This window comes from Photinus pyralis, unplaced genomic scaffold (genome assembly GCF_008802855.1).
Source record: "Photinus pyralis isolate 1611_PpyrPB1 unplaced genomic scaffold, Ppyr1.3 Ppyr1.4_LG5, whole genome shotgun sequence".
NCBI classification, from domain to species: Eukaryota; Metazoa; Arthropoda; class Insecta; order Coleoptera; family Lampyridae; genus Photinus; species Photinus pyralis.
The window spans coordinates 33,966,229-33,988,419 of record NW_022170596.1 but is presented as its reverse complement, the minus strand read 5'-3'; the positions used below and the strand labels follow the sequence as shown (position 1 = coordinate 33,988,419).

General features: G+C 42.4%; 2 protein-coding genes across 3 annotated transcripts in view; one reads left to right on the top strand and one right to left on the bottom strand.

Moving 5' to 3' along the window:
* Window positions 1–1,244, bottom strand: part of LOC116170565 (probable low-specificity L-threonine aldolase 2) — a 10,931-nt gene extending 9,687 nt beyond the window's left edge. The window contains exon 1 of one of the 2 annotated variants that reach the window (XM_031487049.1): window positions 1,132–1,244. The gene's annotated coding sequence lies outside the window, so the exon portion shown is untranslated. The remainder of the gene's footprint in view (window positions 1–1,131) is intronic. The other variant, XM_031487050.1, reaches the window with a different exon arrangement.
* The window catches only part of LOC116170564 (cytochrome P450 9e2-like), a 24,243-nt gene extending 2,052 nt beyond the window's left edge, over window positions 1–22,191 (top strand). The window contains exons 2-7 of the mRNA XM_031487048.1: window positions 7,726–7,969; window positions 20,628–20,791; window positions 20,836–21,161; window positions 21,212–21,560; window positions 21,614–21,880; window positions 21,928–22,191. Coding sequence (XP_031342908.1) covers window positions 7,770–7,969; window positions 20,628–20,791; window positions 20,836–21,161; window positions 21,212–21,560; window positions 21,614–21,880; window positions 21,928–22,109 — 1,488 coding nt within the window. The 5' untranslated portion in view covers window positions 7,726–7,769 and the 3' untranslated portion in view covers window positions 22,110–22,191. The remainder of the gene's footprint in view (window positions 1–7,725; window positions 7,970–20,627; window positions 20,792–20,835; window positions 21,162–21,211; window positions 21,561–21,613; window positions 21,881–21,927) is intronic.

Sequence of the window (22,191 nt, the reverse complement as noted above, 5' to 3'; positions counted from 1 at the left end):
CAACTGGGTCACCTGGGTCACTAAATTAAACTGGGTCACTGGGTCGCTGGGTCACGTCATACTCTTTTCAGTTAGACCCAGTGAGCCAGTTGACCCAGTGACCCAACTTGACCCAGTTTGACCCAGTGACCCAGTGACCCAGTTTGACCCAGTGACCCAGTTTGACCCAGCGACGCAATTTCACCCGGGGACCCAATTCGACCCAGTCACCTAGTTTGATTGAATAACGCAGATAAGTCAGTGCCCTCGGTTCAAGTGTACAGATTATGCAATAAATGAAATGCTGGTTTGTTGAAAATAATACTCGATTGCTTGACAACTGCCATTTCTGTGATGTTTGCTTTAATACTGCCGTAAAAAACTTTCCATGTCCCGAATTGTATTAGAATAATGTTATTTCTTTGCTTCAGGGCTTACCAGTTTGCTTACAGGTGTTCATTCACATTTAATTTTTTTCTACTAGTTAGCTTAATCCAAATAAATCTTTTCTCTAAATACTTTCATTGACTACTTGACTACAAACTATAAACAAATGCATTTGATTTTTTTAGGTATTAGTTCTCTTGAATGAAATTGGGCTACGTGCTTGTTGCCGAATATTATTGAGGAAGTTTTTTTTTAAATTATTACTTGAAATTGTTTTGGATGATACCTAACAATAATTTAATTACTGGGCTACCGGGTCAGGACGGGTCACTGAGTAAAGCTGGGTCAAGATGGGTCACTGGGTCAAGCTGGGTCACCGGGTCAAGCTGGGTCACCGGGTCAAACTGGGTCACCGGGTCAAGCTGGGTCACTGGGTCAAGCTGGGTCGGGTCAAACTGGGTCAAGCTGGGTCACCGGGTCAAGCTGGGTCACTGGGTCAACTGGGTCAAGCTGGGTCACCGGGTCAAGCTCGGTCACCGGGTCAAACTGGGTCACCGGGTCAACTGGGTCACCGGGTCACTGGGTCACCGGGTCACTGGGTCAGTAAACTAACTGGGTCACCGGGTCACTGGGTCACTCTATGCTTGACCCAGTCCAACTCTGCCACAGTTACATGTATTATAAAATTAATTTTGATTGTACATCATACATCTAAGAACTAAATTAGTGAACAATCCATATAAAAATGGCCCCAAAAGCACATACTCCTATATAATGATTGCATTGCATGAAGCATTGTACTAAACCATTCATGAAAAATTTACAAGATTAGGATAACACATATCATTAAGCACAGTTGTATGGCGTTAAAATTAACCGGTGTTGGAATTGGCTGAACTGGTCACTATTATTTAGATTTAGATAAAGGCACATTTTAGTGTAAACACAAAGATTAGTCGTTAAGGTCATTTAACGAAAACAAATTTACGATTTTACCTTGGTTTTTCACTTTTAATTTAAATTTCTTGATAGCGGCAGACAGTAGCTCTCCTCTTTTCTTCGTCAGATCTTCACGGATAGTAATTCCGGTTCCCTTTAGTCGCTTTTTTTTTTATATATACCTTGCGACTGAAGTAGTGGTCTTAATCCCTCAGGTAAATTATGGCCCTCCCTTCGGTCGGGCCATAAACTTTACCTTCGGGATTAAAAGTACTACTTCAGTCCCGCGGTATATAATATACTATATTGTGTTTTACTTGCGACTATTCGAAAATGCGTATTGTTTATTTTCTCAAGGAAAAATCCGAGACTATAAGAAACATTTCTGAGATGTTGAAAGTTGTGAAGAATCAACTTGGAAGAGCAGTCAGAATTTTTCAATGCGACGGTGGTTTGGAGTTCGATAACGCTGAAGTGCGGAAACTTATGATGGAGAATGGTATAATATTGTCGGTTACGAATCCATATAGTCCAGAACAAAATGGCTGTGCAGAGAGGACAAACAGGACTGTCGTTGAACTTGCCCGGACAATGCTTCTTGCCAAGAATTTACCGAAACAGTGGGCTGAGGCTGTAAATGCATCTATTTATATTCTAAATCGTACTGGACAGAGTCGTATTCCTGGACAAACACCTTATGAGTTGTTTATTGGTAAAAATATCCACTTAAATAATTTTCACATTTTTGGTACAGATTGCTATGTGCATGTACCAAATGTAAAGCGATACAAATGGGATAAAAAAGGAAAACGTGGAATTTTTGTTGGGTATTCTGATAACGTGGACCGATTTCGGATTTGGTTCAAATCAGAAAACCAAACTGAACCCAGCAAAAATGTAGTTTTTGGGCCGGAATTTACTGGAAGATTGTTGACTTTATTTCCTAATGAAAATCATAGTCATGGTTCCAGTCACGAAAGAAATCAAGTAGTACCACTTCCAGTAGATGTACCCGTTAATCAGGCTGACGATATAATACCTCTAACAGAATTTACGGAAGATATAAACCTCTCGCCAGGAAAGATTGCCGGTCATAGAACACTTGATCACGGTCTACAATCTATGTTTTTCTAAAGATGTGAGCGACTTCCGGGATAGTATCGTCTCAATGTTAAACGAAAAAACTTTTCGTTCAACATTGGCACGATCCTATTTCGGAAGTCGCTCGCACCTTAAGAAAATCATAGATTGTAAATCGACACAGGGTGTGCTGTGACCGGCAATCTTTCCTGGCGAGAGTTATAGATGATGAACAAAGGCAATTGGGTGATCGTACAACATTAAAAGCGCCAGAGCGATTGCTAGAAATTATGATGGCTGAAATAGAAGAACCAAAATGTTATTCTGAAGCAATACAATCTGCAGAACAGAGACACTGGAATAAAGCAATTAAAGGGGAATTAGATTCGCTTGAAAAAAATCAAACTTGGGAATTGGTTGACTTACCGAAAGGTAAAAAAAACCATCTCAAATCGTTGGGTTTACAAGATGAAGCGAAATTGTACTGGAGAAATTGCTCGGTATAAATCACGATTGGTTGTTCGTGGTTTCAATCAGAGATAGGGCATTGATTATGAAGAAACATTCAGTCCAGTGGTACGTTTTGATACTATTCGAATTTTTTTGAGTATTGCAGCAAAGGAACGGTTAAAATTAGCTCAATTTGACGTAAAAACTGCTTTCTTATACCTACGGATTCATTGATAAAGAAATTTATATGCAGCACCCGAAGGTTATGAGGATGGTAGTCAACAAGTTTGCAAATTAAGAAAAGGTATCTACGGTTTGAAACAGTCACCAAGATGGTGGAACAAACGTTTCAAGGATGTTCTAATTTCTTTTGGATTACAAGAGAGCAAAGCCGATTCATGCTTTATTTTCGTCTAAATGAAAATGATAAGTTGATGGTTACTCTTTATGTTGACGATGGTCTTGTTGCTGCCACGAAACAAGAAATCATTGAAGATTTTTGGGACAAATTGAAGGAAGAATTTAAAATAACTATTGATAGAGTCGTTGGAAGTTTTCTGAATATACAAATTGATCGTTTCGATGATGGGTCAATCTTTATAAGCCAAAGAAATTACACTAAAGGACTTCTTCGGAAATATAACATGACAGATGCAAATCCTGTATCGATTCTTATTGAACGATGTCAACTGACAGGGAAAGTACTAAATACTGAAAGAACTAATGTTCCTTACCGAGAAGCAGTAGGTAGTTTATTGTATTTGACTGTAGCTACACGACCTGACATTGCCTTTGCTGTGAATTATATTTCGCAATTTGTAGAAAATAGTCAAAAGCAGCATTGCACAATGGTAAAGAGAATTTTAAAGCATTTGAAAGGTACTATTAATTTTGGTATTTGCTATACTGTTACTGGAAATATTCAAGAATTAGAGTCCTATTGTGATGCCGATTATGCAAGTGACCCTAATACGCGTCGCTCAGTGAGTGGAGTATACTTTTCAAGTTCTGCGGTGGTGCTATTGTATGGACAAGTAGAAGACAACAAAGTGTTTCATTATCGACGACAGAAGCGGAATATGTAGTTGCCAGTGAGGCTGCTAAAGACGCTGTTTGGTTGAGCCGCTTATTTAATGAAATTTCTCCACTAATTTGATGTACCAACTCTTCTGATAGATAATCAAGCGCTATGAAACTTGCTAAAAATCCAAGTTTTCATAAGCGCTCTAAGCATATTGATGTTAGGTCACATTTTATTCGAGAAAGAGTGCAAAGTTGTCAAATGAAGATTGAACATGTATCTAGTGAAAAACAATTGGCAGATATTTTAACAAAACCAATTGCAAGACCCCGTTTTCAAGAACTTCGAACCAAAATTCGAATGAATGAAGTTGAAATTGGATAGAAGTTATGTTAGGTATATCTGTTATTCGTTACAAGAATTTTGTGTTTTAGGGGAAGTGTAGAAAAGAAAAACATTAAATTCGTTAGATCAAGGTTTCAGTGTGTCAAATAAAAGATTTGATTGTTGACTGTACGTTTTTAGCGCATTTTTGCAAATTTACTTGTAAAAAGTAGCTTTTAATCTCACTGTGGCTGGCTGGCTGGCAGCAAATATGGGCGCATAGAAAAACTCTTGTAGAAAGGCAACGGGTGTACGTGTATCTACAAGGCCGTGTAATTTGTCAACCTTAGGGACCATGATGTGGGGTTGGCGACATCTGGGCGTCATCCTCGAGCGTAGTTTACTAACGTGAAGGTTTTTCAGTTTTTTTCTATCTTCTATTACAGTTTTGCTCCGATTCTTTTCAAATTGGTGTCGTCAGAAAGATGTAAACGCGCACAACTCCCACGTGGCGTTTTGTTTTTTGTCCTAGGGCGCGAAATTAACGACCTTTTTCTAGGCGCGCGCGCGCGGCTTCGAGAGGTAGCCAACTTCGGGCACCTTTTACCTTCCGTTGCGAATTTTGTCACGCGGTTTAACGTTTCGTAAATCTCGAATCGCTGTCTCTTTCTCGTGTCGCCAATAGAAGCTCGAGCAATGAGAAGTGCCCCAAAAATTAAAATCCACCAAAATGTGGGTGTAATATAAGTATGCACCGAAAAAGAAAATGTGGTAGCTCCGACAAGATCTAACTGATGGTGGAGTGAAAACTTCAAACGCGAATTTGGGGTGAACGGGGCATCGGAAGTGAGTGCCGTCAAAGGGAATGTGGTAGCCCCCGTCACGATCTTCCTGAAGGGAGAGTCAAATATTCAAACGCGAATTGTGGGTGAACGGGACGTCGGAAGTGGGTACCAACAAAGGGAATGTGGTAGCCCCCGACACGATCTTACTGATGGTGGAGTCAAATATTCAAACGTGAATTGCGAGCGAACGGGACGTCGGAAGTAGATACCGATAAAGGGAATATGGTAGCCCCCCGACAAGATTTTACTGATGGTGGAGTCAAAACTTTAAACCCAAATTGCGGGTGCACGCGGAAAGTGGGAAGCGGGTACCGACAAAGTGAATGTAGCCTTCGACAAGATCTTTTATTGATGGTTGAGTCAAAAGTGGCTAATAGAATACTGATCTGCCACATAAAAATACGCTGAAGTCCCTTCGATCTCACACGAGGACTTGACTAATTTTTTTAAATTAAAATCGTCTTGAATATCTCATCACCTTTCTCGTCTCGATTTTTTCAACAGTAATAATATGATAGACCATAGAAGTGCCGTGGGTGTTACGGGAGTTAAAATCCTCTAACAAGACGGTGTGGGTGGGTGGGGGGATATAGACAAAGAAAATCATTCAGAGGAGTATAATCTGGGGGTTGTAAAAACTGAAAAGGTTAATAGAGAAATTTGGAGTAAACCGCAGGGATTGTGACCTTAATTTAGAAAATTACAAGTAATATTGGGGTCTTAAGGTACGCGCACATAGAACGGCATCGGACGGACGGTACGGACGGTATTCTACGCATTTTTAATAGGGTATCGCCCATAAGTTATCGGAATCGCCGGAAGAAATTCACTTTAAATCTTAAAATGTCTTCGTGCAGCCTTCGTTCTGGAAGAAGAAAAGCTAAAAAAAAGGATTGGACGTAAGTATCGTAGGCCTCGATTGGACTGATTTTAATTCTTGTTTCTCAATTGGCGCCGGATTTTTAAAATCCGATCCGTACCGTCCGTCCGATCCCGTTCTATGTGCGCTTACCTTAAACCCTTCCTTCTGAACTACTCACTGTCAAACAACTAACTACTGATGTTTTTCTTGCTCAAGAGGTGCCTCAACCTTCTTACCGCACGATAAGCAATTTTCAAATATCGACGCCTCTTGGTTAATTCTATTTGTACCACATTCAAAGTTGCAGTTTTGCACTTATTATTTGACAAAATTAGCGTACAAAAATGTACACGCTCTTTTAACAACCTACGGCAAGATGGTCCTATTAGGCCAACAGGCTCCGTTTCTTCCTTCTTTTTCCTATTTAAACAAAAAAACTCCTACTTCCGCCTACTTCAAAAGTAATCTCCGATAAGAAGCACTTGAGTGTCCCCGCTACCAAAACAAAAAAACGCGCAAAAGAAATCGTGCACATGTATGCTTTATCAGCGCTTTTCGAAAATCAATTAACCTTCGCGGTAACGACTTCCTTATCACTTCCAAAAAAGATAGCATTTAAATGCTCTCGACCAGATGTTATTTAATTTTAAATAACGCAAACTTTACATTTTATAATTTAAATACAAACGGATGATAAAATTTAAACAAGGAATTCCGAAATTGAAAATAATTCTAAAATGGGAAAATAGACACTAAACTGCCAAATTGCGATTAAATAAACCAATTTTGTGCTTATTTGTAATGAGATCCTGCAGATTTAATTCGCACATACAGGATGGCCCGTTATTAATTATCTTCGGTATTATTTCAGCCTGAATAACGTTCACACCTGACGTTTATTTATTTATTCATTTATTTATTTATTTATTGTCCCTCTTCTTCTGGGCCCTCAACAAACTTTCGCCCAATTACAGAATGAAACGCTTAATGCTTTTTAGAAGGGCCCCTGCAGAAGATGTTAAGTTGTTCTGTACTACTCCGGTATTTACTTTACGAATTAGGAAAACTGCAGGGAAAGCTAATTCGGATTAACCGGCAGCCGCCCTGAGCGATTACAGGTTTGAATAATCGATAATCGATAATTAAAAATACTGATTAATTGATTAATCAAATAACCGATTAATAAAATAATCGATTAACCAAATACTCGATTAATCAAAGAATCGATTAATCAAGTAAGCGATTAATCAAGTAATCGTTTAATCAAATAATCGATTAATTGATAAATCGATTAATTTAAAAAACAATCAAACCCAACTATCGTTTGTCGTTTGATTATAATCGCAAAACTACCAACGACATTATGAAAATAAACATAGGGAAAATTAAAGATAGCAGAAACGCTCATTTCGACGACAGCGCTCACTGCGGGCACCTCAGTTCCCATGTTTATTTTGAACTTGATTTGGTAAAAACTGTTTTTTACAAAAGATTATGCATTACATTGGTTCATCGCTGTTCTTAAATAAGTCAGAACAAAGCGCTCTCGTTTGCAAGAAATTAAAACCGTAATCAATCATTTATGGTCACCCCGTATACTCATCATTATTCTAGATTACGTGGTTTTATCAACTGATAAGAAATCGATGGTCTAAAAGTATGTAATTCAGTTTCTTTAAATAACGCGTCATATTCCATAATTTGTAACAAAAAATGCTTGCGGAATAAGTTTCACAAAAGTATTCCATTAACATACCAAACATAGAGAATTAGCTTAGGTAATTACATTAAAATGACATTTAGGTGAAAGTTGTATTTAAATGCATGTTTTGTTTTAGGTAAGGCTCAGTTCAGGCTACTCCGCTACGTAACCTCGTTTAAAATGATTTTGACGATTTTAATTAGTGTAACGATAATTCTGTTGTATCTCAAAATGCGGCGGACTTATAAATATTGGAAAAATCTGAATGTGATCTACTTGCGCCCTTGGCCGCTGTTTGGATATATGGCACCTAGTGTACTTCGCTTGAAGGCGTTCCCGTTGATTCTGCAGAAGGTCTACAACGTATTTCCAGAACAGAGGTAAGCTAATTTGTGAACTTTTTACGCTTACTAACGCCTTTACCGCGTGATAATTGCACACTAAGATATAAAATTATTATACCGTATGTAATGGACGAACACAATGTGTCGTTTCGGGACCTAAATTGATAAGACATTGTCCATCAAATATATCTAGAATGCTTTATCGAGCCAAAAAATTAAATAATGTGCCTACCTACATGACACACCCTGTACAAAAGTTTTAGTAGGGCATGCAGGCATTTTTTGAACACTCCCCTATTTGTTTATTATCGAGTTTATGCGGTTTACTTGATACACACATTAAGTGTTATACAGGGTGCTCCTAAGTATGATATGCATACGGAAGGGGTTAACTATTTGGCTTATTTTATGACTAAAAGTTCATATAAACAACGTTGATTCACAAACCCTTTGATCTACAGGGTGTTATAATTTCACGATCTCACGGTATATATCGTGCAGTTTTTTTTAGAGATTTAGCACAAATTCGATTCAGCGGTTTATACACAGTCGATCGTCAAAAATCAGCAATCGTTACCAACGACCCCTTACTCTTAAAAGTTCTAAAGAATCAAATTCTGCGTCAAAACGGCGAAATTTAACATAATTTTAAAATTTTGCCTTCAGATCTGAATCTGCAATAGTAGACCCTAAAAGAATACTGGCACGATCCGGTTTCGGTGGGAGGCCAAATTGAAGTAGGTACATAATTATTTTTCGATCATTCTTTCTAAAAAGTTGAAAGCGAATTTCCTCCAAATGTTTGGAGCTGACGCTAGGGGTTGAGACCGAAAAGAACCGGGACCGAAACCGATTGCGTTTACAAGCCCCTCTCTTGTAGGTAGATCAGGAGTGGCGTTGGAATCCATGATATATGAGATCACGTGTTGGGGGCCCGTATGTTTTTGAAACACGTTTATAAACTTCATTTTGCATTGTCAAAAAATATAAGGGTGGTGTCACAGGCACTGAAGGCGTGAAGGAATGTTTTTGTGCTTCTTCAGAGAGCTTAGAACTGTTGGGGGTGTAAAAGGTTAATGTGTCTTGGTTATCTTTTCCAGGCTTCATGTGACGGGTTCCTCTAGCAGAAAGTCTTATATTTACTTTTACGTTTTTATTGGTATTTTATTTGGAGGAGCCGTTTCTAACATACAGTTTCAGCAACTTGAACTTAAATTCATTTTTCCGCTACGTTGGTATTGCTGATTTTTGGCGATCGATTGTAGCTAAACCCCCCTTACGAAAGTGGACGAAACGATGAGTTTTTGTTCAGCATTGATGCGATCCTATCCCGGAAGTCGCTCGCATCATTTGGAATGAAATTTTACATGAATTCGAAGAAATTGATTAATCCGACCTCGTATGATGAACCAAAGAAATCGAACGGATATAAAAGTGCAACAGGAATACGGTTGAGTGAAAATCAATCTGAGGTCTGATGGATATGAATAACTGAATATCGAACGAATCTAGAAGAATTGAAGAATATGGACATTCCGGAGAAACGAAAGATTTTAAAGTACTTGAAGACAATGAAGAATCGTAAAAATCCATATAGATATTCGGAAAGATCCCCAATGTTCGATAAAGTTCAATGATTGGAAGAATTTGACATATTCGAAGAAACGGACCGGTCGGAAAAATTGGAGGGAAAGGAAGAAGACAACCAATGTGAGGAATCCATGAAATAATCCGAAGAATTAGAGTGCAGGGCGCAGCAATTTCAATTCCAAATCGAAGAAACGGTCTCATGTTACCGGGCGGGGTAACGTAAGTGGCAACGGAGGTTGAAAACGTATATTACACAATATTTACAAATAATACAGAGGCTATATGTACATATATAAGATCGCTTCTGGCACGTGGGATGGCGCCGGACTTGACTACGGTCAAGCCGGGAAGTGATGGCGTGCGGAGACGGTACTTGAGCCCAAGCGACCAGCCTCAGTCGCTTGTATAGGGTAAGGTAGGCTTGCCCAGGCACAAGTGAAGTTCCCCTGTCGGTGCGCTGCTTATAAACGATTTCCGGTAGAGGCGTCTGGCGACGCGGCCAATAGGGCGCTAGTGGATGGTGGGGTGGAAGTTTCAACCCCTCTCCTAGTCGTCGTAACAGTATCCCCCCCCTGTAAAGGGGTTGCGACGGCGGGGTGCAGGCGCTGTAGCAAACGGCGGTGACGGGGTTGTCGTTGGTTCCGTGGTGGCGTCGGTGAAATGATTCTTGGCGGAAGTTCCGGTACTGGTGCCGGGGTGGGTTGGTTGGGTGCAGGGCGTAGATCGTGTACGTGCACCTTTACCAGTTCGTTTCCTCGCCTTATCCAGTACGCGTTTGTGCCCGCCAGCGCTTCGATGGTGTAGGGACCTGTGTACTTCATGTGAAAGTTCCCGGAGTGTTGGTCCCTGGATCTTTCCATCACTCCGTCGCCTACTTGGTACTGGGTGCGGGCTGGCCCGTAGTTCGCGTACCGGCTGCGGGATCGTGCCTGGTTCCTGTGCACCGTCTGTACGACCTCCTCTCGGGCTTCTCCTGTCGGTGGAGGTGGTCGATCCCTGGCTTTCCACTCTCCTGGCCTGGGTAGGTCGTAGCCTAGCAGCGCGTGGCTCGGCGTGAGTCCAGTAGCGGCGTTTCTCCTCGTACGTAACGTGAACATGACAATGGGTAGTACGGCCGCCCAGGCGCTGGGGCTTTGTCCCACCAGATGAGTGCGGAGGCCCTTTTTGATTTCTTGGTTCCGGCGTTCGACGGGGTTCGCCTGCGGGTGCCATATGGGCGTTGTCCAGTGCATTGCTCCCCACTTCCGAAGTGCCGCGTCCCATGTCACTGATGTGAATTGCGGTCCGTTGTCTGAGATGATCGCTCTCGGGAAACCATAGCGTGCGAATACCTCGTGTTCCAGGATTCTGACCACTGTTGGAGCGACTGCTTCCTTTACTGGAAATGCCTCCACCCACATGCTGAAGAGGTCCGTGATCACGACTATCTGGCGGTAGCCTGTAGGTGTGGCGTCGTAGGGGCCCATCAAGTCTACGGAAACCGCTTCCCAGGGTCGTGTGGGTTTGCGTGGGCGTACGGTGGCGTCCTGGACCGGGCCTCTTTTGACTGCCGCGCAAATCCAACATGCTCGTACATAATTCCGCACCGTGTCTCCCAGTTTCGCCCAGTGGTAATGTGTCATTATGGCCCGTTCCGTTTCTTCGGCTCCTGGGTGTCCAGCTGTGGCTGCGTTGTGGTACGCTTCTAGTACCGCTGGTTGAAGGCTGCAGGGGACTACGAGTAGGTTCCCTTGGGGTGCTTTGCGGTAGAGGTAACCGTTGTCCACCGTGTAATCCCGGTTGAACCTTGCTTGTGCTGGTGTCGCTGGTCCTTCCTGCTGTATTCTGTGCCAGGTGCGTACCAGAACGATGGCGTTTTCGTTTGTCTTTTGGCACTCCTTCACATGGTCCGCCAAATTGGCCACTTCCACTGCCGCGATTACCGGGGTGCTGTTGGTTTGTTTGGACTCGTGTGTGGTCGTAGGTGGCAGCATGCGGTTTACGTCTTCTGCCGTGGCTTCTTCGGCTTCTTCTGCTGATGGGTGGCGGGACAGGTGGTCTGGAAGCTCGTTTTCTTTCCCCGGACAGTGGACCACATCAAATGTAAATTCTTGGAGCCGTAATGCCCAACGAGTTAGCTTGCTCTTTTCGTCTTTTGTGCGATCCAGCCACAGGAGAGCGCGGCTGTCTGTCTTCAACGTAAAACGTCTATCTTCCAGATATGGCCGGTATCGTTTAATGGCCCACACTACTGCCAAGCACTCCTGTTCGTTGATATGGTAGCGTCTCTGCGCGTGGTTAAGTTTGGCACTGGCGTAGCTGATAATTTTTTTCTCTCCGGGGTGGGGTTCTTGAAAGAGTACGGCCGCAATCCCGTTTTCGCTGGCGTCGGTTTGCAGCACGAATGGAGTGGCGAAGTCCGGACGGCTGAGTTGGAGTGGTTTGCTAAGTGCTGCTTTTAACTGGCTAAAGGCGACGTCGGCTGCCGCTGTCCATCGGAAAGGAGTGTTCTTTGTTAGTAAGTTATCCAACGGTGCTTGTAATTCGGCACACCGGGGCACGTACTCTCGTAGCCAGTTGGTCAATCCTAGAAAACTTCTTAGCTTCTTCCTCGAGGTGGGCCGGTCTGCGGTCCGGATTGCTTCGATGTGTTCCTGGCACGGGCGGTTCCCGTTCGCCGTGATGTTGTGGCCCAGGTATTGGATCGTTTGCACCCCGAAGCGACACTTTTCGAGGGACAAGCGGAGTTTGTGGCGTTGCAGTCGTTCCAGCACGAGGTGTAGATGTTTGAGGTGCTCGTCCCAGGAGTCTGAGTAGATTATTATGTCATCCAGGTATACCATGACGAATTTCCGTAAATACCCGGCGAGAACGTCCTGGGTCATTAGCTTCTGGAACGTAGCAGGTGCATTCTTGAGCCCGAACGGCATTACTTTGAATTGATAACTCGCTCCATCAGGGGTTGAAAACGCGGTGAGATGTCGGGATTCCGTCTCTAGCGGCACCTGCCAGTAGCCTGATTTGAGATCCAGGCTGGAAAAAACTTTGGCCGTCCCCAGGTCTCGGAGGGTCTCCTGTATGACTGGCAGGTTGGTGCTCTCGTCTTTTGTGATGGCGTTTAGACGACGGTAGTCGATGCAGAATCTCGGGCGGCCGTCTTTTTTCTGAATTATGACGATGGGCGAGCAATATTCGGACGTGCTGGGCTCGATCACCTGCGCTGCTAACATAGCTTCCACTTCATCCGCGATGACCTTCTTTTTGTTTGGCGAATGTCGATATGGCGGAAGTCGGAAGGGCGTTGTTTTGGTGACTCGGATGCGATGTGTGGTGGATGCTGTTGTTGTGGGCGTTGCAGGATCGGCAAGTGTGCTACCGAAAGTTTCCAGCAGTGTGGCCAGGCGTCGATCGAGTGGTGGTTGGAACCCGTGCTTGACTCCGGCGAAGTTTATGGAGGCGCTCGTTGTTGGGCCGCGGTTCGGAGCTTGGTCCCAGTGTGTTGTCTGCCTTGTATGGGTTCCCCAGTGGATGCACGCTCTCTCGTAATCCAGCACCGCTCGATGTTCTTGGAGCCACTTCTGTCCCAAGATCATGGGCACGACAAGGTTTGGTGTCACCAGGAAGTCGTCCGATTCTTGCTTGTCGTTGAGCGTGTACTCGACTCTGGATGTGCCGATGACTTCCAGCTGATGGCGGGGTTCGCTAGGCCGGCTGTTTGGTGGTTGCTATGGTGGATTTTCCACGCGAGCTCCTTCTGGATGAAGTTATGGGATGATCCGGAGTCGAGGAGAGCTCTTACGCTTTTTCCGCGTACCTTGACTGCCAGCGTTGGTAGGTTGGGTCGGGTCGCAGTCTGGATTAGGTGGACGGCCGGGCATTGTTCCCGACCGCTGCCCCGTTTCCCTGGTCTCGGCGGCGGGTCAGTACTGGGCAGTCTCGGTGGAAGTGATATTCCGGGCAGTGGTGGCACTTTGGTGTGTTGGGAGGTCTGTCGGCGGGGGTTGGTGGCGATGGTCTGGGTTGGTTGTTTCGAGGTAGCGCTTTGTTGCAGTTTTCGATTTCCTCGGCGTGACGCACCAAGTCGAGGAGTGAAGTGGGTGTTGTGGTTAAAAAGGCTACTCTAATGCGTGGGTGCAGCAGGTCTCTCAGTAGCTCGAGGTGCTCGCCGATCGGGATCTTCAGCCGTTTTGCTAGCTGTGCCTTCCTCTGGAGGAATTGCTGCGGCGACTCTGCTCCTTGTTCTCGGCCGAAGAATTCTGATTGCATCTTCCCGCGAATCTTGCTGCTGTCGTATTTTTCGCGGGTGTAGTTCTTTAGGTCGTTGTATGTCGGTGAAAATGCCTCGTAACTGTTCCACCATTTCGCAGCCTCCCCTTTTAGTTGTGCTGCTGCTGTTTTTAACTTTTCCGCCGGGTCGGTGGTTTGGATTGTCTGCTCGAGCGTGCTGAAGAAGACTGTTGGGTCCTCCAGGTGGTCGCCGCTGAAGGTCGGTAGGTCCGGTGATGCGGTTTTCTGCGCGTTCTGGAGGGCGTCGGTCAGCGCCTTTAGCATGTCGAGGGTGTGTTGAGAGTGTTGGGCGCCACTGGACGGGGTTGCCGGGTCCAGACCGGGGTTGATTGCCGGGGTCATCTCCGTTGTTTGAGTGTCGATACCTTCGTCGGCGCCGGAGTTGGACGTCGGGGTGTTCCTGCTCCTCGTATTCATGGTGTTGCGCGTCGGCTGTCGCGGGAGCGTGGGCGTAGATCCTCAGAGCGCGATGCTGCTGGTTGACTCACACGTATGGGCGCCAATTGTTACCAGGCGGGGTAACGTAAGTGGCAAACGGAGGTTGAAAACGTATATTACACAATATTTACAAATAATACAGAGGCTATATGTACATATATAAGATCGCTTCTGGCACGTGGGATGGCGCCGGACTTGACTACGGTCAAGCCGGGAAGTGATGGCGTGCGGAGACGGTACTTGAGCCCAAGCGACCAGCCTCAGTCGCTTGTATAGGGTAAGGTAGGCTTGCCCAGGCACAAGTGAAGTTCCCCTGTCGGTGCGCTGCTTATAAACGATTTCCGGTAGAGGCGTCTGGCGACGCGGCCAATAGGGCGCTAGTGGATGGTGGGGTGGAAGTTGCAACCCCTCTCCTAGTCGTCGTAACACAGCGGATTCTATAGCCGGTCCGTGCAGAACACAGCTGGCGAGAGGATTGAAATCCGTGACCAGAAGACATCTAATCTAGAACTCCTGGTGCACAAACATTAAAAAGATTCATGAACAATAATTGGTATCACGACGGACAGCGCCACTATTTTACCATTTGTTGTTGATAGCCTCATTGAACTAGTGTCTTTATTAAGCGGCAGAGCAAAGCGATGGAAGCTTTATAGAGGAGTCGATTGCGTCCGTCTGTCCGTGAACACCATAACTGGGCCTATTCGGTTCAAACTTTTCGCAGTTGACCAATAACCACATGCACAAGCCTATTAAAAGTGGGTCAAATCCGTAAGGCTAGCCGAAAGGTATTGAAGATAATTGTATACCAAGCGCTATTTAATTCTGTTTTTGCAAATGAATGCCTTTTAACCGCAAACCTCATTGCAGCAAAGATATACCTTAAAGAAGATAAGAATCGTTTCAAACTTGAAAAAACATTATTGACTTATTATTTATCATTTTTCCTTAAGAGGCAAGAAGAGCTAGCCGGGACACTTTTAATTATATAATTACAACAATAACAAGAATCACGCCCAACTTAATTAAGATATATGTGTCACTGGAGTTATTCTTCCACGCGCAGGTCCTATGTACAGCTCCTGTATTTACTATATACAACTCTGTGGGTTAACCAGGAGTAGGATGGAGTAGAAGTAATTGTTAACATCCGTGAGACCGCGTACCACGCCCTCTAATCGTACGAAAATGCGTTTCGGACATATTTTCCAAGAAATTTGCGCGATAGATATTCTTGCACGGTTATGGCGTTGTGCGTGGGTGCACCATCCTGTTGAAACCACCAGTTTCCTACTTTTTTTTTGTATACCTTACATCATTCTATTCCAGGTTCTATTTGTAATAAAACTCAAAACAGTATGTACTTTTTTAAGGGCATAAAAAATAAAGTTGATGATTTCTCCGAAGTGAAATGGAGGAATTGATAAACGATAAAGAATGCAATGTTTTTGAAGCTGAAAAATGGGAAGGAACCAATCAAGTGAAAGATTTAAAAAAATCAAACAACTTGAAGAAATTGAAGAATCGTACGAATCTGAAAGTATACAGGGGATATTGCAAATTTCGAAGAAATAAAGGAATTCGATGACACCAATGCAACAGAAACATCTAAACTGAACAAAATTAAAGAAACCAAAGAAGCGGAAGAATTCGAAGCACTCAAATTTAGAAATATTCGAAAAATGGAAATCGCTAACAATTTTGATCTACGAATATGAAGTAAGGTGTGTACGAAATTTCGGAACGATTAGATCGAAAAACGGTTTCGGTCCCCACGTGCAGACGGAAGAACGTACGGGTATACAAAACATAAATCTAGACGTAAATACTTCAAATTCAAAAGAAAAATAATATGAAAGCTAATGCTGAAATGACTAACCTGATCCAAAAGGTAATTTTCACTACCTACCTAATTTCTGTGGTTATCTCAACAAAGTTAAGCATACGTATATTTAAAGATATGTAAAATTGTGAATGAATAACACATTGCTCTCGAAGAGGTCTCAATCGTAGTCCTCTCGGATCTATGAGAAATTTCATTTTTACCATTCATGCATTTGTCTAATGATACAGTGATATACGGTAGTGGATATTCTCGTGTTTGTTTGGTGTGGACATCAAGGATAGTAAACTCTTTCTATATAAACCAGTTCCGAAAATAGCTCTTATCGTTACTTGATTTTAATTCGTGCGATTAGTTAACCAGGCTAGACCTGAGTTCTCACAAGAAACACCGACCATAATAATAATAATAATAATAAGACAAGAGGTTAGTCAGGATTGTGTTGATTCTATAGCAACGCACACTTGGTTGTCTGAATGTGATATCTTCCCGGAGACTGAGGGTTTCATGTTAGCAATACAAGACCAGGTCATTAATACACGCAACTATAAAAAAACACATACATAAAGACAAAACAGTGACAAACGATTCTTGTCGACTCTGTTCACAAACATCAGAAACAATCCAACATATAATATCGGCATGCACACGACTTGCACAAACTGAATACAAACATCGACACGATCAGGTAGCTAAAATCATACATCAAAAATTAGCTCTTAAACACAATCTCATAACAGATAAGACACCATATTACAAATACACGCCACAGATCATACTTGAAAACAACACACACACAAATTATATTGGGACAGGACACTACTCACAGACAAAACTATCCACAATAATAGACCAGATATTACACTTATAGATAAAACGCAAAAATCCATGTGTATTATAGACATTGCCATACCCAACACTAACAACTTAACTAAAACACATGCAGAAAAACACCGCAAATACACCGATATAGCTATCGAGCTTAAGACGCAATGGAGAATGAAATCTACTGTTATAGTTCCCATTATTCTTAGTGCTACCGGAGTTATACCAAACAAAGACAATACACCACAATTTACAACTATTAGGTTTGGACAAAAACACATACAAACATTTACAAAAAGCAGTCATTATCAACACATGCCATATTGTTCGTAAATTTCTAAACATAACACAAGATACTAGAAATGATCCACAACGTATACATGTAAACAACAGCACTCCCTCACAACACGGTACACAACATACTGTAATATCTCCACCTCTAACCCAGACAAACACACAAATACAACTTACCGAACAAACAAGTACAACAAATGATACAACATATAACTACATTCAGAGATTCACCTCTGAAGCAAACCACATTATCACAACCCATTAGTATTCAACCCAAACGCAAAAGCCTAAACAGCACTTTAGACTCACAACATGACACACAACATACTGTAATATCTCCACCCTTAACTCAACCCACCACACAAACACAACTTCCTGAACAAACAAACGCAATAAATACAAGTAACGCAACATGCACTACAAAGACGCCCTCACCCAATAAAGTTACACGGCCTAGCACAGCTAAAAAACACAATACTCTTTCTTCTCAGAAACACACCACGTTATCACAACCCGAACGCAGCAACCTTAACAGCACTTGAGGCTCACAAAATACCGTAATGTCTCCACCAATAATCCAAGCAACAACACAAATACAACCTCTAGAACAAAGAAACACCATAAATACAAGTAACGCAATTTGCACTACAAAGACAGGTCCACCCAATAAAGTTACACGTCCTAGAACAGTTGAAAAACACAAAACTCCTTCTTCACAGAAACACACCACATTATCACAACCCACTCGTATTCAACCGAAACGCGAAAACCTTAACAGAACTACATGCTCACAACATACTGTAATACCTCCACCAAAAACCCAAGCAACCACACAAATACAGCCTCAAGAACAAAGAAATACCATAAATACAAGTAACGCAACATGCACTACAAAGACAGGTCCACCCAATAAAGTTACACGTCCTAGCACAGTTAAAAAACACAAAACTCCTTCTTCACAGAAACACACCACATTATCACAACCAACTCGGATTCAACCGAAACGCGAAAACCTTAACAGAACTACACGCTCACAACATACTGTAATATCTCCACCAAAAACCCAAGCAACCACACAAATACAACCTCAAGAACAAAGAAACACCACAAATACAAGTAACGCAACTTGCACTACAAAGACAGGTCCACCCAATAAAGTTACACGCCCTAGCACACTTAAAAAACACATAACTCTTTCTTCACAGAAACACACCACATTGTCACAACCCACTCGTATACAACCGAAGCGCAAAAACCTTAACAGCACCACAGGCTCACAAAATACTGCAATATCTCCACCAGAAACCCAAACAACCTCACAAATACGACCTCAGGAACAAAGAAACACCATAAATACAATTAAAAAACACAAAACTCCTTCTTCACATAAACACACCACTTTATCACAACCCACTCGTATTCAACCCAAACGCAAAGCCAAAGAAACACTTACACAATAAACTCTATTTAATAAAATTACAGGAATTATTATAATGATATTTTTGTTGTAAGTATTGAATTACATACTATCTCTAGATTTCCAATGTGAGTGTGTGAATATTTATTTTATTTTTTATTTTTCTTTAGAACCCTACATAACTTCACCAGACACAGACACAGACACAGACACTAATCGTTACTTGATTTTAATCCGTGCGATTAGTTAACCAGGCTAGACCTGAGTTCTCACAAGAAACACCGACCATAATAATAATAATAATAATAAACTTTATTTCCCGTTTTCTTATAACACATCCAATTACAACACGAAAAAAAGGAAAAAGGACTGCATTCAGTGCTTATAAGCTCTGTTCTTCCATACAGCCCGGACAATAACAGATATATAAAAGTAAATTTCTCATTGTCTCAGAAGAAAAAAAAACAGTAATTCATTAAAACTTAATCAGGTGGCATGATTACATAACTACAAATGTTAAATTTGTTTTCGCAGCTAATCTTTAAGATGATACTTAAATGGAATAACAGATAAGTGCTTGGGAGTGGTGGAATGGAATTATAAACCTCAGCTACATTGTATGAGAATGAACTATTGAAATACGATGTTTTATGGTCAGGAATTGTTAATAGGCCTCTGTGTCTAAGGTTTAAATTATGAAGACTGCTTCGATAACGTAACCGTTCAGCTAAATATGGCGGTATTTGGGTAGTGATGACTTTATGGTACAGCACTGCAACATGTAGGCGTCTTCGAAGGTTCATATTGAGCCAGCCGGAGTCTCTAAACTTGCCTGATATGTGGTGCATGCGCCTAATCCCATAAACAAACCTTAAGCAAGAGTTTTGAACTCTTTGCACCCTACTTGCCGTTAACGAATCAATGCATGCCCCATAAACCACATCACAGTAATTAAAATGACTCAGTATTAGAGAGTCCGTCGGATAAGTTTTTGTCTGTATGGATAACAAGTTCCTACTAGGATACAACTTCCTCAACGTGGAATACGCTTTACGTATACAGGAATTAATATGTCCCTTAAACCTTAAGTCGGAGTCTAGTAAGAGCCCTAGATTTTTGGCTTCATCCACAAGAGGAAGAAGTGAACCATTCATAAATATTTTAATGTGGGATTTTGAACGAGTCCTTGCTAGCTGGCGACCAAATAACATTACCACCGATTTGGATGGATTAATACTCAGATTATGTGCCGATGCCGTTTCAGATAAGGTATTCAAGTCTGCATTAATTTGATTTACGGCTGTATTAGTTTGATCCAATGTAAAAGAGCAATAAATCTGAGTAACATCAGCATATTGGTGGAATTTGCAATAACGTAATCCATTGCAAATGCTGCTGGAATAGATACTATAAAGAAGGGAACCCAGAATAGATCCTTGAGGGACGCCACGCAAAATACGTTCCACATTAGAGGTTTTGTTGTTGACAACAACGCGTTGTTGTCTATCTGACAAATAAGAATTAATCAGCTGGCTTGCCGGCGCTTCACAGCCAAAGTGAGTAAGAACGGATGAAAGAAGTTTATGACTAATCGTATCAAAGGCCTTACTGAAGTCCAATAGCACTACCACCGTAAGTTGATTTGCATCAGTTGCTCGAATTATATCGTCCGTTATATTAAGAAGCGCTGTAGCGCAGCTATAACTCTTCATAAAACCCGACTGCGTCGATGGTAGTAAGTTAAATCTCTCCAAGTACTCTACGAACTGTTCTTTCATTACCTTTTCGAGGATCTTTGACAAAGTGGGAAGAATGCTAATGGGCCTAAGGTCTTTGTAGCTTAGCCGCGGATTGTTACTCTTGGGAATTGGAATAATATTCGCTGTCTTCCACGCTGATGGAAATGTGTTTGATGAAATACAATAATTTACAATATGTGTAATATATTTCACAATAAATGGACAACCACAATAAATGGACAACGTATAACGTATGCTTAATGCTTTCTTTGTTATTTGCAGATACTTTGGAGCTTTCCAATTCGGCACACCGGTTCTGTTCATAAGATGTCCAAAGATGATCAAAAAAATTTTGGGAGATGATTTCGAAACGTTCCCAGATCGCCGGTCAATAATGGACGCCGACCTGGACCCAATATGGGCTAAAAACTTACACGCTATGCCAGGTTAGTGACGCCAAAAAAACACTTGAATCAGCGCCGATTTACAGGCGGGGATCAGTGGCGCAATAAGAGGTCGACCCTCAGCTTAGGATTCGGCGACGAAAATTTGGAAAAGACGTTCGAGTCGATGAAGACGTGCGCGAAAAATTTGGCCTACTTTTTTCTGGAGCGAAACAGCGAGTCGGTTGAACTCGTAGACGCTACGAGCAAATTTGCGAACGACGTTATAGCGTCCGCGGTTTTTGGCGTTGCTTGCGATTCCTTACAGAATCGCCGCAACGAGTTCTATTCAATGTCGAAGCATATTACCGAATTTAATCTACTGAGGTTATTCAAATTATTTGGCTACTCAGTAAGCCCAAGGCTAATGAAGGTATCTAGCAAAGCAGTTTACCTACATCGAAATCTATTGTGAAATTTGAGTTTTTTAGATTTAAAATTATCGAAGAGCGCACCAGCCGATTTTACAGTGGGATCGTTCAGGACAGGTGTTCAAAGGAGGACAACCATTTAGTTAGCTTCTTCGCGAACAATGGAATCGGAAACGACAACAAAGATCACCTGGACGAAGCAATTGCGCAAGGAATTCATTTCTTCGTGTCGGGTTACGAAACTGTATCTATCGGTCTCAGCTTTGTGTTATACGAACTAGCAATCAACAACGACATCCAATTAAAGCTACGCAAAGAAGTAGACAGCCTCATGGAAGCGTGCAAGGATGTTTCCTACGCTCATGTGCTCCACTTGGACTATCTAGACATGGTAGTCTCAGGTACGTTGTAAATCTTTCCGTGGCTGTGTTCAAATGAGTGTTGTAATTTACAGAGAGTCTCCGCAAGTGGCCCCCGACCGTATTAATCGATCGAAAGTCTGTCAGATCGTTCACAATCGACGCTGAGCAAATATGGGACACTACGACAACGTTCAAAGAAAATACACTGTGCTTAATACCGATATTTGCGATTCACAGGGATAAGAAGTATTATCCAAACCCGGACGAGTTTGTCCCTGAAAGGTTTAGTTCCACAAATCGGGACAATATTGTTCCAAATACCTACATGCCCTTTGGTTTCGGTCCGAGGAATTGTATAGGTAGGATGTATGCTCCATTGGAGACGATGAAAGCGAGATTGTTTTAGGTTCTCAGTTTGCGTTGCTCGAAATTAAAACCGCCGTCCTTTACTTGGTGCACGAATTTGAAATTGTGTGCACTCCAAAAACTAAGCACCCTGTCAAACTGAGCCGGACTGGATTTCAGCTGTCACCTGCGGGTGGTCTTTGGGTAGGGCTGAAAGCTCGAAGAACGCCCGAAACGCTGTAATAATGATAATGTTAATAGATAAACGTGTAGTGTAATTTTGTATGTATGAAGAATGAATTCATTAGAGTGTGTTGGTGTTGAA